The sequence below is a fragment of the Cyprinus carpio genome, chromosome A17 (genome assembly GCF_018340385.1).
Source record: "Cyprinus carpio isolate SPL01 chromosome A17, ASM1834038v1, whole genome shotgun sequence".
Lineage (NCBI taxonomy): Eukaryota > Metazoa > Chordata > Actinopteri > Cypriniformes > Cyprinidae > Cyprinus > Cyprinus carpio.
Window position 1 is genome coordinate 3,610,888 of NC_056588.1, and position 18,726 is coordinate 3,629,613.

The 18,726-nt window shown below is 36.6% G+C and overlaps 3 protein-coding genes across 6 annotated transcripts; 1 reads left to right on the forward strand and 2 right to left on the reverse strand.

Moving 5' to 3' along the window:
• Positions 1-194: 194 nt before the first annotated feature.
• On the reverse strand, positions 195-1,341 carry LOC109081902 (antimicrobial peptide NK-lysin-like). Its single transcript, XM_042774674.1, has 5 exons — positions 1,193-1,341; positions 1,033-1,097; positions 680-775; positions 440-597; positions 195-321 (listed from the first exon to the last, which is right to left on the reverse strand). Exons 1-5 carry the CDS (start codon positions 1,233-1,235, stop codon positions 261-263), a joined length of 423 nt encoding a protein of 140 aa, XP_042630608.1. The 5' UTR covers positions 1,236-1,341; the 3' UTR covers positions 195-260.
• Positions 1,342-3,883: 2,542 nt separating this feature from the next.
• On the reverse strand, positions 3,884-9,772 carry LOC109059097. 4 transcript variants are annotated; one of them, XM_042773578.1, is made up of 11 exons: positions 9,553-9,772; positions 9,112-9,260; positions 8,907-9,023; positions 8,550-8,702; positions 7,883-7,955; positions 6,899-7,083; positions 6,593-6,789; positions 5,546-5,781; positions 5,270-5,445; positions 4,554-4,761; positions 4,284-4,453 (listed from the first exon to the last, which is right to left on the reverse strand). In XM_042773578.1, the coding sequence occupies exons 6-11, from the start codon at positions 6,991-6,993 to the stop codon at positions 4,427-4,429; spliced, it is 939 nt and encodes a 312-aa protein (XP_042629512.1). In that variant the 5' UTR covers positions 6,994-7,083; positions 7,883-7,955; positions 8,550-8,702; positions 8,907-9,023; positions 9,112-9,260; positions 9,553-9,772; the 3' UTR covers positions 4,284-4,426. The 4 variants fall into 4 exon arrangements, with proteins under 4 accessions (XP_018931842.2, XP_018931843.2, XP_042629511.1 ...); XM_019076297.2 differs by having other exon boundaries at positions 3,884-4,761; XM_019076298.2 differs by having other exon boundaries at positions 3,884-4,761; positions 6,899-7,097.
• A 3,544-nt stretch (positions 9,773-13,316) lies between these two features.
• On the forward strand, positions 13,317-16,158 carry LOC109059079 (26S proteasome regulatory subunit 4-like). Its single transcript, XM_042773581.1, has 6 exons — positions 13,317-13,403; positions 13,765-13,861; positions 13,936-14,125; positions 14,775-14,926; positions 15,143-15,297; positions 15,913-16,158. The coding sequence occupies exons 1-6, from the start codon at positions 13,317-13,319 to the stop codon at positions 16,045-16,047; spliced, it is 816 nt and encodes a 271-aa protein (XP_042629515.1). The 3' UTR covers positions 16,048-16,158.
• The last annotated feature ends 2,568 nt before the right edge of the window (positions 16,159-18,726 follow it).

An 18,726-nucleotide genomic window follows, 5' to 3' on the forward strand; every position in this document is an offset into this window, starting at 1 on the left:
TTTTGACCTCACTGACAAGCAATGGACTAGTATGAAATAAATCTTGTAAAAATTATTATTATTTTATTTTATTTTTGCTGTTGTTGAGAATATCGTCTCTAAATATTTTAATACTTTTTTATTCTGTTTTCTTTTATTTTTTAAACATGTTTGATTTAACTTTCAGAAAAACAAATGAAATAAAACACAGATAATTGATCGTTTTATTCATATATTTTATTATGTTTCCACTGTAATGCTTCACAGTAATTTATTCTCATTTAGAAATTGTCATTAGCTTGATCACGTACAAAAATGATCTCCTTTATGGGTGATTCTGGCCTGGAACAAACAAAACAAAAATGTTATTCAAAATCTCTTTATTTAAATAATGTATCACCATATTACTGTTGAAAAAAAGGACATGATTATAAACTTCTGGGTATTTCTGTGTACCTACTTGCAGATTTTAATTTTAGTACAGAGGGTTTTTGGCCCATCATCGGTCATCAGCTCATCAATCAGATCATGCAGATACTTCTGAACAAAGTGCTTGCACTGAACTCTCAGCAACCTGACTTTCTCACAGGTGTTGTTCAGTTTGGTTTTAATTTCATCCTAAGGAAAATTATGGATTTAGTCAAAGCTGTTGTGAGATGCATGGTCAGTTCAATGATGTGACATTAATCGTGACACCCACCGGCGTTGCGTTAGACGGGATCATCTTTTTTACCTTCTTTATAATGGATTTGCATAGTGAGCACTCAACAGATGACTGCATCATTGCATCATCAGCCTGAAAAAAATCACAATATGAGACAAATATGTCAGGCACAAGTCAATGATCTGGCACTGCTTAAGGGTTTGTTAGGCTACATCAACCATATTATATCTGAAGAACAGGAGAAATTACAACTCAGAATACCAGACATACTACAATTATTACAAAAAAATAAAGCACTGAGCCTTATCATGAGGTTATATGTGCATCAATCCTTTGCATATGGTCATTCATTTAAAGCATACACTTATTTAACAAACTATTGTCATTACAGAGATCTCTTCATCTTGGTCCTCAGCAGAGTCCACCTCACGAATCTCCCAATGAACTGCACAGACTACAAATAAACGGACAATAATTATTGATTCAAGCATAAAAGAAATAACTATATCCTAACATAGAATATAAGTCATTTTAGAACTCTTATTTTACCTGCATATACGAGCATGCTGACAAGAAAGATGTTGCGGAGCATCTTTGCAGAAGATCTCTAACCAGCTTGAAGATGAAGCTTTCAGAATCGGAACCTTGGTGATGCTCAGAAGCCCCCGGAGCTCTTTTTTATAGACCTCTGCATTAACCACAAGTAAGCGTTTCTTTCCACCCACAAACCACAGATGTACTGACCGTGTTTAACAAAACCATGCTGGGGAATTATGACTCATATTCTGATAAAACTCTAATATTAACTACTTTATTAACTTTAATGTTGCAGTGTTACTAATTAGAATTTGGCAAACCAACTTTGTTTGTACTTGTAATATGAAATAAAATGCATAAATCAAATATTACTACAAACAACACGTTAAAGTTAACTCTTAGTTATGAAAGTATCTGTACTAAAGAAGTGCAGCTACACTACTGTTCAAAAGTTGTCTTTTTTTATTAATACTTTTATTTGGCAAGGATTCATAAATTAATCAAAAAGTGAAAGTAAAGATATTTATAAAAGAATTTTAATTCAAATATACTGTTCTTTTGAACTTTTATTCATAAGATAATCCTAAAAAATGCATGTTTCCACCTAAATTTGAACTGTTTTCAACATTGATAATAATAATAAATACAGGTGCTGGTCATATAATTAGAATATCATCAAAAAGTTTATTTATTTTACTAATTCCATTCTAAAAGTGAAACTTGTATATTATATTCATTCATTACACAGAGACAGATATATTTCAAATGTTTATTTCTTTTAATTTTGATGATTATAACTGACAACTAAGGAAAATCCCAAATTCAGTATCTCAAAAAATTAGAATATTGTGAAATGGTTCAATATTGAAGACACCTGGTGCCACACTCTAATCAACTAATTAACTCAAAAAAACTTGCAAAGGCCTTTAAATGGTCTCTCAGTCTAGTTCTGTAGGCTACACAATCATGGGGAAGACTGCTGACTTGACAGATGTCCAAAAGATGACCCACTGACACCTTGCACAAGGAGGGCAAGACACAAAAGGTCATTGCTAAAGAGGCTGGCTGTTCACAGAGCTCTGTGTCCAAGCACATTAATAGAGAGGCGAAGGGAAGGAAAAGATGTGGTAGAAAAAAGTGTACATGTAATAGGGATAACCGCACCCTGGAGAGGATTGTGAAACAAAACCCATTCAAAAATGTGGGGGAGATTCACAAAGATTGGACTGCGGCTGTAGTCAGTGCTTCAAGAACCACTATGCACAGACGTATGCAAGACATGGGTTTCAGCTGTCGCATTCTTGTGTCAAGCCACTCTTGAACAACAGACAGCGTCAGAATGGGCTAAAGACAAAAAGGACTTGACTGCTGCTGAGTGGTCCAAAGTTATGTTCTCTGATGAAAGTAAATTTTGCATTTACTTTGGATATCAGGGTCCCAGAGTCTGGAGGAAGAGAGGAGAGGCACACAATCCACGTTGCTTGAGGTCCAGTGTAAAGTTTCCACAGTCAGTGAGAGGAGAGGCACACAATGTCATCTGCTGGTGTTGGTCCACTGTGTGTTTTCTGAGGTCCAAGGTCAACGCAGCCCGGTAACCAGGAAGTTTTAGAGCTCTTCATGCTTGCTGCTGCTGACCAGCTTTATGGAGATGCAGATTTCATTTTCCGACAGGACTTGGCACCTGCACACGGTGCCAAAGCTACCAGTACCTGGTTTTAAGGACCATGGTATCCCTGTTCTTAATTGGCCAGCAAACTCGCCTGACCTTAACCCCATAGAAAATCTATGGGGTATTGTGAAGAGGAAGATGCGATATGCCAGACCCAAGAATGCACAAGAGCTGAAGGCCACTATCAGAGCAACCTGGGCTCTCATACACACCTGAGCAGTGCCACAGACTGATCGACTCCATGCCACGCCGCATTGCTGCAGTAATTCAGGCAAAAGGAGCCCCAACTAAGTATTGAGTGCTGTACTTGCTCATACTTTTCATGTTCATAATTTTCAGTTGGCCAAAGTTTTTAAAAATCTTTTCTTTGTATTGGTCTTAAGTAATATTCTAATTTTCTGAGATACTGAATTTGAGATTTTCCTTAGTTGTCAGTTATAATCATCAAAATGAAAAGAAATAAACATTTGAAATGTATCAGTCTGTGTGTAATGAATGAATATAATATACAAGTTTCACTTTCTGAATGGAATTAGTGAAATAAATCAACTTTTTGATGATATTCTAATTATATGACCAGCACCTGTATTTCTTAAGCAGCAAATCAGTATATTAGAATGATTTCTGAAGGATCATGTGACATTGAAGACTGGAGTAATGATGCTGGAAAATTCAGCTTTGCATCACAGGAATAAATTACATTTAAAAATATATTCCAGTAGAAAACAGGTATTTTAAACTGTAATAATATTTCACAATATTCCTGTTTTACTGTATCAAATAAATGCAGCGTTGGTGAGCAGAAGAGAATTCTTTCAAAAACATTCAAATATCTTACCGGCCCCAAATATTTGAACTCCACTGTACAATAGAGAGAATCTTCACATTAGTAAAATTCACTTTTTTTCGTATTTTAATGACCAGCACGGTACTTTTGTCAGGAAAGCAAAGGACAATGATATCACACTACTTGAGGTTTTGTTAGGCTACATCAATCATGTTATATCGGAATAACAGAAATTACAACTCAATTATTCCAAAAAATTAAAGCATTTTAATGACAAAAATGTTTACAACCACAAATCACGATTGAGGGAAGTAACACCTTAAAAATGTAGTTCAAAATTCACTTGTATGGGTTGCCCTCATTATCTTCTCCAGATACAGAGGAACTGTGTTAATTGATTCTGGGTGCTCTGCAGATGCTGAACACATTTTCTTGGATGGTGGGGCGTAGGAAAGGTCAAGGATGTCATCATGGGGAGTGTGTCGCCTTATATCTTTTAACAGATCTGTAAGGCGATCAGTTACTGAATCTAGAAAGGTCCCGTCCTGTATGTGGCATGTCAATTCTGATATCTCCTTCAACAAGCTACAGCACTTCTCGCTTTTTTCTGCTTCAGGATTGGTCAGGATGGGCTCTGAGGGAGCAGGAGATGGACATCTCTCTGGACTACTATCTTTCTCCTGATTTTTCTTCAGAGCCTCTTCGCCTTGAAGATCAGCAGGAAGTGTAGCAGACTGTCCCAGGCAAACCTCGTCAAACGTGAAGAGAGGGTTCTTCCTGTACGCAGCACTCAGATTCTCCCAACTCCAGCCAGGAACTAAGGCAAAAACAGCACAGAAATGCTGGCATGGGAGAAGATGTCTCTGCCAGTCCGTGCATGTACATGAAGGCATCTCATCGTCTTTACCAAAGTTCACCTGATGTTTTTCCAGTGAAGTTTGACTCTGAACATTGAAGACGTTCTCTCCAGCAGATGTTATGTCACTTGCATTGAAGGGCAGCGACTCTTGGTGCCTCTTTATAATGTGTTGAGACATAATTCTTGGACTGTGTCCTGCATAACAAGGCACATTTGTGCTGTATTTGCGAGAGCCACTTGAGCATTTGATATTCAATTCAACATACCTGAATATGAAAAAAAAGGAAAAGTTCATGTTCAGTTTCCTAAGCATTAAATGAATCTCACAAAAAAATGTCTAAGTCACGTTATGGCTAATATATTGCTAATATTCCTTTATAGCTAATATAGTATATACCAATATTATACTATGTATAATATTATACATTGTTATAGATTATACTAATATATATTTAATTAGCACTCTCTCTCTCTCTCTCTATATATATATATATATATATATATCTTACATATATATTAGTATAAATAAAATGAAGCCTAAAGTACACATGTATAGATATTTTCATTTAATACTGTGGTTAATATTTTTAATAATGTTTTCTAATAAAAAAAAAAAAAAACCTCACATTTTTGATGATTTTTTTTTTTTATGTCACTATCCCAAAAAACCTAAAAGGCTTCACTTTCATTTAGAAAAATGTATTATTTTATTTATTTTTTTAGGTTTAGGTTAAAATATGATTAAATGAATTTCCACCACAGTCCAGTGCTTACTTTTGATACGATCTTGGCAGGAAGTTGTTCATACTGACTATAAGCGTTTCGCTGAGACTGCAGTTTCTGTGTCCCTTTAGGTGTGAATGCTTCAGGACATCCTTTTGACTTTTAACACCTTTATTTTTGAAGGCAGCCACATGCATGTTCTCATTTCCGAACATGTTCACCCACCTCTAGCTCAGGAAATAATAGAGCATTACTTGCGTCATATTAGTTTTCACACTCTCAACATTACTGATAATTACAGAACTTACAATAAGATAACATGCTCACCTCTGCATGAACTAGCCATGTGCTGACGAACCTTCTCAGCTTCTCATTTGACTGCCAGTCTGGATGTTGTTGGAGGGTAACAGTGTTGTTCTCAAACTCCTCATTCGTCTGAGAATCTGCAATGGCCTGTAGAAGTTTAAGAACCTCTTCCTGAGATGTCACACCATTCTCCTTTTTTCTTATCCACTCCATCCGTGCCTTCTCTCGGTGAACATCACAGAGGAGCACTTTAGAACCTATGATGACAAAGACGCTAACCCCGTCAGATCTGACATTTTCAAACATTTTGGAGCAACTATCTGCTCATACAGCTCATGACTCAATACAACAGACTGAAAGACTACAAGAAGGGGTTAACGTAAATCAGTAATGGCCTTCAACATTTCTAAAATCAAGAACTGAAATAATATTAAAAATATTATGAAATAATGTTAATCACTCTTGCTCCTATGGCTCATATCACTTGGAGGAAGTCACATATTTTACTTACGTCACCTTAAAGTGATCATTTCAGGTCGGACAATGATGAAAAATTCAGAATTCAGAGGAAAATTGGTGATCCAAAATCTGATTGTAATCTAACATTAAATGATATATATATATAATGTATGTAAAATCATTAGGATATTAAGTAAAGATCATGTTCCATGAATATATTTTGTAAATTTCCTACTGCAAATATGTCAAAACTTTATTTTTGTTTAGTAATATGCATTGCTAAGAACTTCATTTAGACAACTTTAAATGTGATTTTCTCAATATTTAGATTTTTTTGCACCCTCAGATTCCAGATTTTCAAATAGTTGTATCTCGGCCAAATATTGTCCTATCATAACAAACCAAACATCAATGGAAATCGTATTTATTCAGCTTTCAGGTTATGTATAAATGTAAATTTCAAAAAATTGACCTTTATGACTAGTTTTGTGGTCCAGGGTCACATATGTGCTTTTGTATAAATGCAGTCTAGCAGTGCTGCTATTAAATTTGTCATTCCAAATCATCTAGTCTAATAAAATATAGACATTTACACACTACTAATCATACCCTTAAACACCTCCTCTAAAGCACTGATTTCCGCCTCACAGAAGTCCACCATGAAGTGTGATGGATTCCAGTCTGAATTCCACTTCTGAAACACCTTCAAGGCTTCTGCGATGTCCTCTTTGGTCTCTGTCTGAGTGACAAACACTCCAACGCGGACATTCGTCCTCACCCACAGAAAGAAGAGTGGCAGTGAATTTCTGCATGGCAAAGACCAGTAAATAGTTTTTATGTTTAGGTGTAGTGAATCTGAGATTTCATTCTTGTATACTAGTACACATTAAATGACAAACTGCACCACCGACGCACCTGCCAGCTCGATAGGATTCATCCAGTAAGCACATCTGCTGTCCATACAGTCGCATAAGCCTCTTCTGCCACGGCGTCTGCAAGCACAGCAGCATCTTCACCACGCTACCATCCTCCTCCTCTTCCTCCTGAGAGGGTCTGTACTCAACGGCACAGCCCTCTTCTTTCCATGTGTTTACCAAGGCCTACAACATATAACCTGTCAATTAATAATAAAAACATTTCTGCAACATAAAACACAATCAGTGTTCAAAGAAAGCCAACATGAAATCCAAACTGACTTTAGTTCTGGTCTTATTGTGATTGATTCATTTGTACACATTATTCCAAAGAAAAAAAAATGCATTAAAGGGATAGTTCACCCAAAAATGAAAATTCTGTAATTATTTACTCACCCTAATGTCGTTCCAGCTACCACAGAACTACCACGTTCAAGGCCCAGAAATGTAGTAAAGACATTGTTAAAATAATGCGTTGTGATTCTCAAGGCAGCGGACACTGACATGGAAGAGAGAATTTGTTGCATAAAGTCATTATTTTTGTTTTCTTTGTGCACAAAAACTATTCTGGTAACTTCATAACATTACGGTTAAATCACTGATGTCACATGGACTATTTTAACAATGTCCTTACTAACTTTCTGGGCCTTGAATGTTGTAGTTGCATTGCTGTCTATGCAGGGTCAGAAAGCTCTCGGATTTCATCAAAAAATATCTTAATTTGTGTTTCAAAGATGAACGAAGGTCTTACGAGTTTGGAACGACATGAGGGTGAGTAATTAATGACAGAATTTTCATTTTCGGGTGAAGTAACTCTTTAACCTCTCCTTCTGATTCAACTTCCCTTTAGAGGCTGACGTCACTAATCCAGTTTTTGGTGCATGCTTTTTAACTTGCACAAAGCCAAGCAAAGCTGGTTTTGATTGTCGTTTCATGTTGACTTTGGTTATTTGTACCAGCACCTCAATCAGGTGACGATGTTTACCTGTAGATTATGATGGTCTGCACCTGTTTCCTGCCTTGACCTCTTTCATGATGTTCCGAATGTCTCTTGATTCCTTCAAGTTCAAGCAGAACAAAATGGCATTACATTGCATTTGCACAGCATACAGTTCTATTCAAAGGTTTGGGGTTAGTAAGATTTTTTAATAGTTTTAAAAGAAATCTCTTCTGCTCATCAAGGCTGCATTTATTTGATCAAAAATACAGTAAAAAACTGTAATGTTATGAAATATTATTACAATTTTAAAAAACTCTGTCCTATTTGAATATATTTTAAAATGTAATTTATTTCTGTGATGCAAAGCTGTATTTCCAGCATCATTACTCCAGTTTTCAGTGTCACATGATCCTTCAGAAATCGATCTAATTGGCTGGTTCGCTGCTCAAGAAACAGTTCTTATTATCATCAGAATTAAAAACAGTTGTGCTGCTTAATATTTTTGTGAAAACCGTGATTTCTAGGACTCTTTGTTGAATAGGAAAATCAAAAGAGCAACATTTATTTGAAATAGAAATGTTTTGTAACATCATAAATGTCTTTATTGTTACTTTTGATCAATTTAATGCATCCTTGCTGAATAAAAGTATTAATTTCTTTCAAATGTCACGTTAGTCCACCTTATCTTGGGAGATCAATCCTAGACACAAACCTTTCCAAAAACAGGGTGGTTTTGATGCTCTTTAACATCTGGGAAGCTGGCTGCAAACATTTCTTCTGTGCGCACACGCTTTGGATCTAGTCTTAGGGCTTCTCTAACAGCTGAAGACTTTTCTCGTTTCTGATACGAGTTATCTTCCGTTATCTGGCCAGGAAAGACAAAAATACTGTTAAGGTTTCTATGAAATGCATAAATGATCACACGGCAAATCTCTGATTAATAAAGGAAGAAATAACTTGTATCACTTGATGCCTCATGGTGTTAATATATTAGACAATTTCAAAACACTTTTTTGAAATTTGTTGTCACAAATGTTACTGATCTGAAAGAATGTATTAAGTGTCTTACTTTATACTCAGGAAACCTCACAATATGAACAACATTTATGGTTGCAGGACAACCCATTTTTTTAGTTGGTTGCATCAGGCGTCTTGTTTTAAGGCATGCATATTCATGACCTTGTGGCTGAAACAGAAGACATTACAGAGTAAAAGTCATTTGAACCATTCAAGGTATGTCCAAAAATGATCAGACGTCTGTGTGGAGCTCTTACATTACTCTCCTGACGTCTTTGTTTGGCTTTGGCATGCTTGTCTCTTCCTTGGTGACATATATATGTCTTTTTCCCAATTATCTTAAAAGGCATGCCATTGAAATGAACAATCTTCACTTCCCACTGAAGCTGTTTTTCCACTGTCAGATCTGAAAATAAAAACCAAAATAGAGAAGAATAAGGCATTTGAGTGGAGTTGTATAGTGGATAGTTCCCAAGGTATGCTAAGTGGTTGCTGTAGTATTATTAAGATTATTTAATCAAATATCAAGATATCCAGTCCTACTTATTAAGTGCGTTACCATATGCAAAATCATAAGTTATGGGCCAGAAAATATCTAGGGGTGAGGTTAGTTCAGATGTCTAACTTTAAGCATAAGCAGCAGTAATAACTGCACATGTTATTAAAATCCATTAACACATCTATGACATGAAACGAACCATTTCTGCCAAATGCACGATCGCTCTTCAAAACGATAAATTTTGTGTTCGTGTCTCCCTCGTACTGTTGTAGACATGCATTGAAATCTTCAAGAGACTCAAAGGTTTCAACGTTCCCCATTATTTTATTCGGGTTCGCATTAATGAGCGGCTCGCGGCAAGACGGTAACGGTAACCGAGGCTGGTGGTGGTAACCTTCATTCTGTGAAAGTCTCGCGAGATCGTAACCCCGGCCACTCTTTGCAAACAATGCACTCTCGCGAGACTTTATTTGTGTAAGCTCTCGTATGTGGTCAAATCGTAAAAAGAAAAGGAAACAGCTAATTAATAACCAGCTGGCTCAACAATTACAAACAATATAAACTGATTTGCGAGGGTAAGGTCATTACAAAGAACTGCAGAGGACGTCGGTCAATGTGGCCTCCTCTCCAGAATGTGGCAGAGACGACACACTTGGCTTGATCTATTAGTGCAGAAGAAGAAACAGACAGCAAACGACAATGGTGAGCCGGCGTATTTAACTTCTTTTCATTTCTTGAGTAGTTTATATTTTATGGTTATTTGGTGTATTTATATTTTTTTGTTTTTTTGAGTTGTTTTATGCATATTTAGAGCTGCTGGACATATTACTTGTTAGACAGTAAACAGTTAGCTTGTAGTGATGCCTTGTAATCAATCAAGGTATTATATAAAAAGAGGATAAATGTATGATTAATAATGTCAACACGTTATTCTTATTATATTCACCTAATATTAAACATTGGTACTGGTATTAAAGACAATTTTGATAAATGGATGTGTCAGATGCATGCATTTTCATGGTCGTGTTTGTTAATGGTTTTTAATGGTATTTTGGTAAATTTTTGTGTATGGTTGTTTCATTTTCATGGTTTTTTGTTTATATATATCCAAGGTGGATTATCACGAACCTAAGAAAGATGACAAGGTGATTATCACACAAAAAAACATTCCACAATTTAGTAATATATATATATAAAATGGCTGAAGAGAAAGATGACAAGGTGATTATCACACAAAAAAACATTCCACAAGAAACTCCACACCCAGAGTTGCAAGACTGAAAGAGCATCAAACAGAGGAATTAAAGACTTTCTGTTGATGGAGGAGGAGTTCATCAGGAACCACGAGCAGATGAAACCCTTGGAGGAGAAACAGGAGGTGAGCACATTTATTATTGTGCATATAAAATATATTTTTTATAATTATTATTGTTTTATTTGGGGAGGAGGAGTTCATATACTTTGGCCCGAAGAGGCAGTAACAGAAAGTACAAATAGTTAATTGAAAGATATGTCCCGCACAACATCACCGACCGAAAGCCCAGCCCTTAACACCGATGTTTGTTGTGTTAATAGGAGAGAGATCTAAGAAAGTGGCGATTCTCAGAGGGAAAAAACGACCATGGCTGGGGAGCTCTTGGAGGAGATCATGTTGACGATGTAATCACGCCGATGTGTGGTCGACCAATTGTCGACATCAGTGGGATCTGAACATTCTGTCGTTTGTAGATAAAGACCTTCTTGAGCCCGGCTGCTCTGTTACTGAACCACAAGGTTAGTAAAGTCTTTAAAATCACTGAATAGATCTTAGGAAACGGAAAGTTAAATACACATGAATATGACCCACTTAGATTGACTTGACTCTCATTAGACCAGGTGAAATTAGTCAGCTTACCATGTTTATTTCTGGTGTGGGTTTCATCTGCTAATTGAATCAAAGTGGACTCACTGGCTAGACGCAAACTGTCTGATGTCACAAACATTAGTGTGAGAGTTCCCTTTGTCTTAAAGTGTTCATAAAAGACTTGAATATTGACTCACTCACTTAACTTTATCTAAGTACAGAAGTCACTTATACAGAATTTTGAATGTTTTTATTAGGGCTGTCAATAATTTACATTTACATTTACATTTAATCATTTAGCAGACGCTTTTATCCAAAGCGACTTACAAATGAGAATATGAGAAGCCTGCTTAACGGAGGGAAATGTTACCAGAGTGAAGAGAGGAGGTTGATGAAAGTGAGGAGTGAAGCGTGAAGGTAGGGACGGAGAAGAAATCACTTGCGGAGAGGTGACGTGGGGATCGCGATCCAGTGGGCAGGGGTGTAGTAGGATAGACTGGACGGATCCGTTTGAAAAAACGTCCGTCTCTGAGAGTGGAGAGAAGGAGGATTGAACGAGTGAGCATTAGTCATGTGAAGTTATCCTCAGTCTGCGGTGTGGAGAATTGGTCACTGATGGTTCTTGTCTTATTTGTGTGAAGAATGAACTGCCAATGGTCATCAGCTGTAAGAGTCGATTGAGGAGGAGGTGGAGCGGATTAAGAAGAGAAGGAGAAGGTTTGAAGAGTGTACCGAGCGTCACAACAGTTGTTAATCTTGTGTCGGGTAATATGATGTTTAGCAGAGTGAAGACGTTTGGCAGAGAAGGAGGAGAGGAGAGACTGATACACACACTGAGGTGGGTAAAGGTTTAGAGTTTCTGATTTTTAAGCCATTTTCCTCTCTGCAGCCCTGAGATTAGAGCGATGTTCACGGAGTAGATCGGACAGCCAGGGGGCAGATGGGGTGGTGCGTGCGTGGTCTAGACGACAGTGGGCAAAAAAGTGTGTGTCCCAGCAAGAGGTCAGAGAGTGGAACAAAAAGTGTCCGTGAGCACTGTTCGTGTCCAGAGCTGAAAACTGCCGAGAGTGAAGGAATGTGAGGATGCAACCACAAAGGATAGGCGAGATGGAGAGAGTGAGCGTAGTTCCGTCGTAAAAGGTGACCCGCGTTGGAGCGTGTGTGCCGCTTCAGGAGTAAGTGCTAGATTTAGCAGTAATGTAGTAAGTGAGGAAGGTCTCCTTGAGTGTGCCAGTGGAGTAATTAAAGTGTTGTCCACTGAGAGCAACAGCGCGGGTAGATGAGGTCCAGGTGGTTGCACGATTTGTGAGTCGCTGTAGTAGAGACTCGCTTGAGATCAAATGAGGCGAGCAGAGAGAGTTGAAGTCAGCAGCCTGGGTTTTATCAATAGGTGGATGTTGAAGTCACCAAGCAGTACCAGAGGAGTACCATCTTCAGATAGTTTGATAGCAGCACGTCCAACTCCTCCAAGAAGTTTCCCAATTGACCTGGGGGGACGATAAATGACCAACAAAGTGGATTTGAACAGGGTGGGTTACAGTAACAGCATGTGATTCAAATGAACCGTGACCCTGTAGGTGGTGGTTGAAGATCAAATTTCCAATCTTCTTTCGATATAAGGAGACCAGTACCTATCAGGTTCCCCCTCCCAGTCGGTACGAGGGGTGTGGGAACAAGTGAAATGAGTGGAGAGGGGGGCTGCGGGAGTGGCAGTAGTCGTGTCCTCAGGTTTGATCCAGGTCTCTCAGTTCATGTGCCATGAGGGGGCTGAGACCGGAATGCATAGCAATAGAAGAAATGAAGTCTGCTTTGTTAACAGCGGACTGGCCAGTTCCAGAGACCAAGTGGGAATAGAGACGCCGTTGGAGTAGAGAGTCAGAGTAAGTAGTGGTAGTAAAGTTTTGAAGCCAGGGTCAGATTGATAATAACGTTATTAAATTATTATTTTATTAAATCATGTATTATATGTGTATATGTATATATGTATGTATGTGTGTGTGTGTGTGTGTTTTATGTTTTGTTATTAATTTATGTAATGTTTGCAGGTTCATGCAGTAATCGGGGGGCTGATGATGACACAGGACCCTCTGTGACTGTAATGAGAAGTACGATAAGAAAAGATGGTGACTGTAATGAAAGTAGAGAAAGCCCCACAGGAGACATACGCAGACATCGGAGGTTTGGACAACCAGATTCAAGAGATCAAGGTAAAAGATTAGTCTCCTAAATCTTATTTTTTTTTTTTTATTTTATTTTGATTGGTTTATAAAAATGGGACATGCATTATATTAATTAAAATATATTAATTTAATTATTATTATATTTCTTATTGGCAGTTTTTGTTTGTCTGCATGTCCTTGATTATGTCAAGCTTTTTAATTACATTTAATTCAGAAGCAGATACAGTTCATACAATTTGATGAGATGCGTTTTTCATAACATTTTCTTCTTTAGAATAACATACACTGATAAATCATGCACAAGAACACCAGGAACATTAATAAGCACATTGCATGAAATCAAAATGAATTCTAAGGCATGTTTGACCTTGTGCATTTCTTCATTCAGGAGTCTGTGGAGCTTCCCCTCACACATCCAGAGTATTATGAAGAGATCGGAATAAAGCCGCCTAAAGGGGTCATTCTGTACGGTGCACCGGGAACAGGTCAGTCTGAGGGGTCTTAAAAATCAGTTTGCATCTGCATATGTTTTGTGGTGTTCTATATTGCTGATGTGCAGGCAAGACTCTTCTGGCGAAGGCGGTGGCGAACCAGACGTCTGCCACCTTCCTGAGGGTGGTGGGCTCAGAGCTTATTCAGAAATACCTGTGCGATGGTCCCAAACTGGTGCGAGAGCTCTTCAGAGTGGCTGAGGAACACGCTCCGTCCATTGTCTTCAGAGACGAAATTGACGCTATTGGCACAAAGAGGTGAGTATGAAGGTTTTTGCTCACCAAGGCTGTATTTGTTGGATCAACATTACAGTAAAGACAGTAATATTATGACAATATTTAATCACTGTTTTCTATTTAAATATATATTATTTCTGCGACGCAAATTTGTGCAGTTGTCAGCATTATTACTCTAGAAATCATTCTAATATGCTGATTTGCTGCTCAAGAAACATTTTCTATAATTCTCAGAACTTTCATAGAAATATTTTGTAGCAGTATAAATGTCTTTACTGTCACTTTTGATCAATTTAATACATCTATGCTAAATAAAAGTAGTAATTTCATATATGTAATTCTAAATGTTAAAATGTGTGCATTTTATTACATTTTAAATGTGTTATTTACACCATATTCAAACTGTTTTTTTTTTATTTACACAAATACACTTACACTTACACACTTATGACAATATATTAACTCAATTCACAAAAAAAATATTTGAAATACTAAATTTGTATATCTTTTGACAAGGCTGTTGTTAGATTTTGGAACGAACACTGACAATATATAATTATACTGTAAAAAAGAGAATTTATGTGTGTTTGAATGTGTGTTTTTGTGTTTTATAGAGAATTTATTTGTAAACGGTGATAAACACTGACATTTGGCTGTTGTTTCTCTGCAGGTATGACTCTAATTCAGGAGGAGAGCGTGAGATCCAGAGAACGATGTTGGAGCTGTTAAACCAGTTGGATGGATTTGACTCCCGCGGAGACGTTAAAGTCATCATGGCTACTAATAGGATAGAGACACTTGACCCAGCTCTCATTAGAGCAGGTGAATTAGTCAGCTTACTATGTTTATTTCTGGTGTGGGTTTCACATGCTAATTAAGTCAAAGTGGACTCACTGGCTAGACACAAACTGTCTGAAGTTGCAAACATTGGTCTGAGAGTTTCCTTTGTTTTAAAGTGCACATAATTACGTTTAATAAAGGATGAAGTGCATTATTTTGAAGATGAAAAGTAGATGTTCCCTTTGTGTGTTTCCACAGGTAGAATCGATCGTAAGATTGAGTTCCCACTGCCGGATGAGAAGACTAAGCACAGAATCTTTCAGATCCACACCAGCAGGATGACGGTAGCAGTTGATGTGACTTTGGATGAACTCATCCTGGCTAAAGATGACCTCTCCGGTGCTGACATCAAGGTAGCATCTAAAGGCCTGTTTAATTAAATAGATGCAGTTTGATTACATGGAAAAACAGTGTATTGCAGAACAAGATGATGTAGTTCATTTCACCTTGTTTGACTAATTGACTATTTGAATTTAGGTTTAAATAGTCCCCCCAAAAATAAAAATTCTGGCGTTATTTACTCAACTTCATGCATTTCCAAACCTGTATGCATTTTTTTTTTTTTTTTTTTTTTTCTGCAAAGCATAAAAGAAGAGGTTTTGAAGATTGTTGGTAACCAAGTAGTTTTAGTTCCCAATGACCTGCATTTTTTTTTATTTTTTTATTTTTATTTTTTTTTTTTTTTTGCCCATACAATGGAGGTCAATAGGAACCAAAGCTGTTTGGTTACCAACATTCTTCATATTATCTTTTACCTTTTATTTTATGTTCCACCAAAGAAAAGAAAGCCATACAAGTTTGGAATGACATTAGGGTGAGAAATGATGGCAGAATTTTCATTTTTGGATGGACGTTCTTCAGTGCTTTAAATATGAACTCAACATGAACACAGGCCATGAATGATTGTGAACAAATTTGTATATGCACTTCATTGTACTTAATAGTGATTTTATGTGTTTTTCTTCCAGGCCATTTGCACAGAGGCAGGGCTGATGGCTCTAAGGGAACGGAGAATGAAAGTTACTAATGAAGACTTCAAGAAGTCCAAAGAGAACGTCTTGTACAAGAAGCAGGAGGGGACACCAGAGGGGCTCTACCTTTAACATGTCATTATCCAGTCTTTTTTTATATTTTTTTTTTAAATGTATTAACTCTGATTCCTGACTTAATCCTCTGTTCATTTGTGCTCAATGCCAATTAAATATTTAAGTTCACTGAGTTTCTCTGAGCCTTTCCTGAATTCTCTGACGAATAAAGCCTGAGATCTACCTGTCATTGGTTAGGGTTTGGATTACTATTTTGTGTTATGTTTAATATTTTATACTGATGAACTTAAATTTTGTTGGCCGAAAATTAATTTTCAGTTTGGGCTGAAATAGTTTTGGAGGGTCAAAATCATTGGCTGTGACCGTGACATTTAATTAGTGTCATTAGTGTCTGTTTCGTGCACACAACATACAAGTTACAACAGGTAAACATGTCACCTGTGTAGATGCAAGGCCTGATAATATAGAAGTTTCGTTTTTAATATATTTTAATTTTGATGATCTTTTATAGTCGGTGCTTTATTTCAGCTGATGCGTAAACAAATTTCACTTAACATTTTAATAGCGTGTCTGGCATCCAATAACTTCAATAAGGTTGGTTCTTTATTACTTTTTATTTCTATAAGAAACAAAGTCTAAGCTTTCAAATTTTGTAAATTATGTCGTTTGATGCTATTAAATGTGGTAGCAGTCAACCAATCATCTTTACGTCTTTACTGCTAGTTGTAGGTGAAATAAACATGACTGAACATCAGAAGTATGTTGAAAGAACCAGTACAACTTAAAGAAATGTATCATGTTTCATGTAATTGCTCAATCAGTGTTTCAACTGCGGAAAGATGTCAATCTTGTAATCAATTGTCACTTAACATTTACCTCAGGAACGTGATTTAATGTCCAGAACTCTTTAGTTAGCTAGAAAAAAAATGCATTATGTTTGAATAAATCTGTCATGAAGAAAAGTTTTCATTACAGCCACAGTTTAAATGTTTACAAGGCTATTCTGTTTTACACTGTAAATAATTACCCCAGGGTTAGTAGTTAAAAAATAGTGGTCAGGTTTTGAGATTCCACACTGTAAATCATTAAAACCTAGATGAATGTTTGTATTTGCATATTTAGGGCAAATAACTTTGATGGTTGAAAACTGTTCAAAATAATTAACTATTTCTCTTAAAAAAATTCTCTTCACGAAAAAATTCAAAATTGAGAAAAATTTGAAAACCTGAATATTTTGTGTAACAAAAGAAGATACTTTGAAGAAAGTTGATGATTAAACAATTAAACAATATATATATAAATATATATGGAGAAAGATTTCCCAATGCAGATTTTGCGGGTTTACAAATGATCCCCAGTCATGAAAAAATAAGAACTTTAAAATTGTGATGTTCAGACCTGGGGAAGTTTATGGACATTTTATTGAATTTACATTTTTTTCTAGTCATGCTTATCTTCTGCTATGAAATATTTCACTGAATAGATGCTTCTTGAACAATTCACCATTGTGTCCCATGGTGTTCTTGGTCATAGACGGCATATGTGTACATTTTGAATGTATAACAGTTTCACTGGTACCTGAGAAATAAACTGAAATCTCCCTCCATCAGTAAGAAAAAAATCCACATTGACTGGAAAAGTAATAGAAATTCACTGGTCAAAAGTGGTGGAAACCCTGTACAAAGTGTACACTAGTTAATGAAGCACACGTGTATGGTTTTAGCAGGTTTTGTGTTGCTAAACAACTCACCTTGACATTCTAGCAGCACATTGCTTGACTTCTAATGCTTTGGCATGACTGTTTTTGGTCTTTCAGTATAAGCTTCCATGGTTAATGTGTAGTCTAAAACATTATACTTCAAATACCAAACAGGGAATAGCAATGAATTTTCTATTGCAACATCCTTACACAAAACAATGCGCATTTCTCATATAAGCATGTGTAGTTTGTATTCAGGAAATCACACTTTTTGTTTTGTTTCGAAGTTTTATAATAGTTTCATAGTTGGACATTCAAAACACTTAGGTCTTCAATATCACCAAGTTTGGTCTCCACCTTATATATCAAATATACCATAGTGTAGCAGAACTATCACATAATTTAAAAAAGAAAATAAAACATGAGGATGTGAGAAGGACCGGACACAAAAAGCCAGTTAACCAATTATATTAGCACTGCAAAAACACTCCACAGATCTCTCGTAATGTTCACTTTGGTCTACATCAAGTCTTTTTCATCAAGGTTTGGAAAAAAATCTGTGGCCAGGCATTTCACAAAAGACAACCGACACACAAATACACAACTGAAAGAGTGAAGGGACCACATTGAAAGAAGAGCCGAAATAATGTTCCCTTTCAAAAACGGACACAGTAAACCGACACATGCCTCTTTTTCCTTGCAGCGTTCACGTTTGCAGTGCAGTTCAAAGATGGGACAACAAGAGATGACAATGTGAGTGGAAAAGCATTCATTTCTATGGCTCACACACTATTATCCAGATAAATACAGAAAATGTGTTAGAAATCGAGTTAAAATGTCCACTTGCGTTCTCCTCGTAACGATCAGGTGAGGAACAACAGCTTTATTTAGAAAAACAATCGTGACAGTCATACGTGTCATTCATAGATAATGCTAGTCTTCAAACGTGTAGTGAATTATGTTTTAGTAATCTCAGTCTAGAGTCACGCTACACAAATAGAAATAGACATCTGCATCGGTTCTGTTACAAACTGAAA